The following is a 5,814-nucleotide window of genomic DNA, read 5'->3' on the forward strand; positions in this document are numbered from 1 at the left end:
GGGGAGGAAAGCAAATCCACAGTGAAGAAAACACTGCTGCTTGCTTCTATTAAGAACTTAGTATTAAGAACTTAGTGTGCTACAACCTTTTAAAGAAATCTTTATCTTCAGGGAAATGTGTATGTTTTATTCTAGATCTCAGGGGTTTAAGAAATGGGTCAAAACATTCTCTTTCAGTCTTCTTTTTTACCTCAAGATAGCACTATCCTTTGTACACACTGTGCCCCAGAAGGTGGTGTGATGCAAGGAACGTTTGAGCCAAATCGTTGTGCAGTGTCCTGGATAACTCAAAATGAGGTTTTGCAACATCTTACTATAGTCTTGGGAAAATAAATGGTTGTTCTAAACTGCTGTGGGAACTCTTATGTTGTAGCTGTGAGATTTGTTTTGTTTTATCCGGGAGATGCTGCATAAACAGTTACAGAGTTCATACTACTTAAACTCGCTATTTTCTCTTTTTAGATTCATCTGCATTTATCCAGCATATTTGAATAACAAGAAGACAATAGCAGAAGGAAGGAGGATACCTATAGACAAAGTAATTTTGTGGGTGGCAGAGAAATATGATGTTTTGTTTTGCTATACAGTAGTGTGTAGAGTTGGAAAATAAATTTTAAAGCTGTTGATCTTTCCTATCCTCCATGGCAATAGCTCAATTTGAAGATAACATAGTGAATTTGGTAGAAGGGAACTGGGTTTAAGTGTCTACTTTCATGTAAGCAGATGAAGTAGTAAGAAACTTAATGCACTCAGTCTCAAGTAGTTTGCCAAATTTTAAAGCAATGTAGAAAAGAATAGCTAGCTAATGATTTTTTTTTTAGGTGACTGACTGTACATGACTATATTCTGTACCCTGTCCCCTTTGCTGCTGTCAAAGATACAACTTACAATTCATGTGACACAGACTTGGTAATTGTTGCTTTTAGTCTGTCCAGAAATAGTTTTTGATCATCTCACATTAATATTTTTAATAAGCAGTGATGGGAATATAAAGGGATTTTCTCACTGCTTTGGGTTGAGGGTTTTTTTCTGGTAATAGTTAAAAATAAAATATTTCTTGAGCATGCAAGAGGCCAATCAAAGGTCTGTCTGTTGGAGGAATCTGCCTTCTTTTCTCCTTCAGTCCTTGCTATAAGTTTGCGGTTGCTGATTCATGGCTTTTGGGGTTTTTTTGTAAATATGACAAATGTTATATAACTTCAATTACTTTTCCTAAGGAATTTTTCTACTTGGTCTCCTGTCCTAATTCATTCTGTCTTATCTGTTTTCTGTTATGCTGGTGTCTTCTCCCCTTTTTTTATAATATTTTCTATACCATAGGTGTATTCACAGGTGACTTCTACAGTAGATTTGTCTAGTTGAAGTACCTTCTCTTTCCCCATCTGTTTTTTCTAGTTATAGAGTGTATATATAGGCTGGGAAACTGCTAACTGTTGCTGTATAGGTAGTTCATCATGGAAAATTACTTAACAGTAACACATTGTTTTATAGGCTGTTGAAAATCCCACCTCTGTGGAAATCCAAGATGTATGTGCAGCAGTTGGATTCAACGTGCTATTAGAGGTAATATAAAAAACCCCCACAAACTTCATATGTGTGTTCTTTCATTGTATCTTTTTTACTGGCAGGATAAATTACAATTGAGAAGTTTTTGTTATCAGTCAAGGTGCTTGCTTGGTTGGAGTAATAACTGATCATAATGATGGAATGTTGGAAAACGATGCAAGGCAGGAATAAATCAGATCTCTGGGATAATGCTGCTTTTAAGCTTATAAAAAGATTACTTCTATTTAACTGTCCCGAGAAGACTATCCTGATGCTTAAAAGCATGCCAGAATAAAAGCTAATTTTGCAAGGTACAACTGTGCAAATCAAGCATTTAAAAAGACATATTTTTAATGAAAGGTGATTACTTTTTGGAATGAGTGTCCTGTAGGAATAGGATTCTGATGCTTGAAATCTTCAGTCCTTTGGAGTTCCATTTTAGCCAAAGAATGTTAATTTTTTACTGCAATACCTGGTTGCTTTTCAAAGAGACGCAGTTGGTTACTTTTTTCTTGGGGAATAAATCTGGGTTTCTAGAAAGGTATCTTTACATGGTTTGCCTTCTTAAGTAATTATTAACTTAAAGTACTGTTGAATTTTCTAAGAAGAATTTAGGTCCTCATTTAAGAGTGTGACTGGTATTAAAAACCCAGTACAAAATCACGTTGCTTTTCAGAAGTTGGTTATATTCCTGTTAGTGCACACAAGCCTGTGAAATAGCTGGTACCAGGAAGAAACCTGTACCATTTTAACAAAAATGAAGCCTATGACTATCCAAAAGGAGTGGGCCTCAGACTGTGACCTATGACTTACCTTTTCTAGATTGTCCAGAAGGCTGTGGAGATGAAACAAAAACATGTGTCACTGGGGTCCAGACTGGTGGGGAAGTAAAACAGTCCCTGTAGTAGGTTACTTGCTTATTTGTTCAGTATCAGTAAATGGTTGCAGCAGTACTTCTGAAAAAGTTACACTGTAGCTTTGGCTACTACTGCAATAGCTAAATGGTAGATGACACTGTTGGAGAGCTATGGTTATATATTGTTTACATGTGTTCATGCTATGTCTTTGTCAGGCAATTGATCATGCTAGATCAATTGCCTGATGAAGTCTGCAAAAAAATATTGCAGTACTTATAATACAAGTTTCTCCTTTTTGTATGGTAGAAAAATAAGATGTATCCTAGAGAATGGAACAGAGATGTGCAGTACAGAGGTAGAGTACGAATCCAGCTCAAACAAGATGATGGTAATCCATGTTTACCTCAGTTTCCAACACGTGAGTAGAGTACCTGGGTTAGGTACTTCATCTGTTAAGAAAACAAAGACTTTGTTTATTTTATATTACCAGCTTGCTTAATTAGTTTTACTGTTATAAATTATAAAACTTTACATCAAAACTCTCTGTCTGTATAAGTCAACCAAATCAAGTTGGGTGTGTGAGCACTGAGTGGAGTTTGTGAACTGCTATTTTCTTTGATCATGTTGTTTCTTCAGCAGTTGTGTGGGATTGTGGGGAGTGTTGTTTGGTTGCTATGTTTAATAAAGCAGCTAGGGAGTTTTGGCTTATTGTTAACAGTTAAAGGATTTGGTAGTGAAATGGCTAAATTTCAGTCTGTTTCTTAGGTTATATATATATCAGATAGGCATCAGTATGAATGACAAATCGATAAAATACAATCCTGAATTCAACTGAGCTTTCTGCTGGCCATTTTTATAAATTAACAATGGAGCAGCGCCCTCTAACAGGAATAGTTCATTCTGAATGACAAGTAATTTAGTCTTCTGTATTTTCTGGAAATTGTGTAAAAGGGAAGTAAATACATATCTCAAGTATATATCTTAGGGAAGGAGTAAGAAGAATATTGAATCTAGAGTAATATCAGAGTACTGTTGGTAAGAAGATGATTTAAAACCATATTCCTGCTGGAAGACAGTGGTGCCTTTCTAAAAATGCTTGTAGCTTTTGCCTGGTCATTCTGTGCCAGGTATTTTAGGCCGTTAAGAGGTGAAAGGAAGGAGTAACAGAAAGGATGTAGATACTCTGGAGATTTATCATGTTAAGTGCTTGTTCCAGTCTGACATTTATCTGTCTTGCACTTTTTTAAAATTTAAAAAAAAATGTTGAAGAGTTTTTTACAAACATCTAGCTACAGAGGAAAGCAGAACTCCTAGGCTTTATATCTAGTTTTAACAGAAGTCTAAAGTAGGGCTGAAGTTTCTAACTTTGAAAGTGATGCAGATGTTCTTAACATTGTAGGCATGCATTGATCTCTCCTTGTTTTTTTAGGTAAATCGGTGATGCTGTATGCTGCAGAAACCATTCCCAAACTGAAAACAAGGACCCAAAAGATGGGAGGTAGTGAGCAAAGCCTTCAGCAAGGAGAAGGGAGCAAGAAAGGTAAAGGAAAGAAAAAGAAATGACTTCACGTCTGGAATAATCATTACATCAAATAGTTGTACATAGGAAAAATGCGGATGGACACATTATTTGCTGCAACTTTGAAGTGAAAGATAGAAGCAAGAAATAACCAAGTAAAGCTGAATAGAACTGCCTGCTTTTCCAGAACTGGAATGCATGTAGCTGCCTCGCATATGTGTAACATTAAATTTGTCTTCACACGCAGTCTGCAAGTTGAAGCTAGCATCCACTTGTACAAGTGGAATAATATAGGCAAATGGGGTGGGTGGGTGGAGAAATTGTTCTTTCCAGAAGAACTAAGCAGCTTTTGCTAAATAAATATTCTTATGCAGACTAGCTATCTGAAAACTGGTTGCCTTAGTAAACCATTTATCTATGCTCGTGAAGTGATTGTCTCAATTCTAGAGCATGTCAGTTATAGGAAAATGTAAATCTGTGAAGTTATTGCTCTGAGAACTTCCCTTGCTAATAATTTTTCATAATTGTCAAGTGTACTAATGAAGGTGACATGTTAATTTTTGAAAATATAATTTTATAGGATACTTTTTCCAAAAGTGTTTAATTTTTCCTGCACAGTCTGTTGTAAAGAAGTCAGTGATATGACTGTATGGATAATAAGGTAAAGTTTTAAGATTATGTGGGAAAAAAAAAAAAAGCTCCCTTTTGTGTCTTGTATAATATGCAATACGATATTATCCTATTTTGGGTAGTTGTTTGAGAGTTTAGGAAACGTAGCTTTATTTTCTACCTGTCAAATACTATTTCAGATGTGTGAGGCTTGCAATATCTGGTAACAATATATATTTTTTATGTAGTCCACAGACATGGACAGAAAGTTATTTGAGGAAGATGAGTTGGTCAAAAGAGCTGTCCAGTGGGAAGGCTCCTTTGAAGTAATTAAGAAATGTACTGTGCAAATTAAATGAGGGATAGTTTAGTATAAGGAGATTGAAAAAGAAGCAGCAATACCTGTTTTGTTTTGAAAATCAAAAGTTCTGCATGAATTTTCTAATACTTACTTTATGAGAACAAAGTCAATTGAATGCTTGACTTCCAGTTGATTACTGGAAGCAAGTTAGCAGATGACTTTGATAAATTTTTCATGTTCTGATATTCTCTTTTAATATTTGTCTATCAGGTATGCTATTCTATGGCATCACCTTTTTCCCATTTTAAAGATAAACAGCATTCAAAATATATCTAGACATTTAAAAACTGTTCTAAAGTAATCCAACTTGATAATCTAGACTATGTCCCTGCTCAAATTACTTGTGCTTGTAGTTTGAGTTTTCTTACAGTATATTTCTTGTTCCACTCAAATGCATCTTTTTCAATCAGATGGATTACCAGTGCCACTTGAAGTGAATGCTGGTAGATACTGATAGTGCAACTGTGTAGACATGTGAATAGTTCAAACTCAATTGTATTTCCTGTCTGTACTGCTTTGTAAGTGTGGTTCTTGTGTTGCATTGTTTAACGAAGAGGGAGGATGTGTTTTTATCCTCACTGGAGTTGTACTAAATACAAAAGCTGCCATCACAAAGTTCCTCAGGCCAAGCCCTGCACCAGCGTGATAGTAGCCATATCATAGGAATCTTATGCTCTAATTGACCTGTAATTGTCTGTAATTGACCATGGTTGTATACAAATGTCTTCCTTTTTTTTTTCTGCTGATATGTTTACACAAGCTACCTTTGGTGTTTCTAACCTTGAAAACACAACCAAATGTTGAGAAGTTAGTTAGATGGCATCTGTGAGTTAATGGAATGCCATTGGGTAGGAACAGTGGGAGCAGGTGCTATCTGAAAAGGTTGTTTTGTTACAGAAAACAACTGGATGTGTGTAGCAGGA

General features: G+C 35.6%; 1 protein-coding gene across 1 annotated transcript in view; it reads left to right on the top strand.

The window, feature by feature from the left end:
* Window positions 1–4,807, top strand: part of SRP19 (signal recognition particle 19) — a 4,916-nt gene extending 109 nt beyond the window's left edge. Inside the window, exons 2-5 of the mRNA XM_026865362.1 lie at window positions 463–538; window positions 1,492–1,563; window positions 2,709–2,820; window positions 3,832–4,807. Coding sequence (XP_026721163.1) covers window positions 463–538; window positions 1,492–1,563; window positions 2,709–2,820; window positions 3,832–3,965 — 394 coding nt within the window. The 3' untranslated portion in view covers window positions 3,966–4,807. The remainder of the gene's footprint in view (window positions 1–462; window positions 539–1,491; window positions 1,564–2,708; window positions 2,821–3,831) is intronic.
* Window positions 4,808–5,814: the final 1,007 nt, after the last annotated feature.

Source organism: Athene cunicularia (genome assembly GCF_003259725.1).
Source record: "Athene cunicularia isolate RWA chromosome Z unlocalized genomic scaffold, athCun1 chrZ_part1, whole genome shotgun sequence".
In the NCBI taxonomy this organism is placed as follows: domain Eukaryota; kingdom Metazoa; phylum Chordata; class Aves; order Strigiformes; family Strigidae; genus Athene; species Athene cunicularia.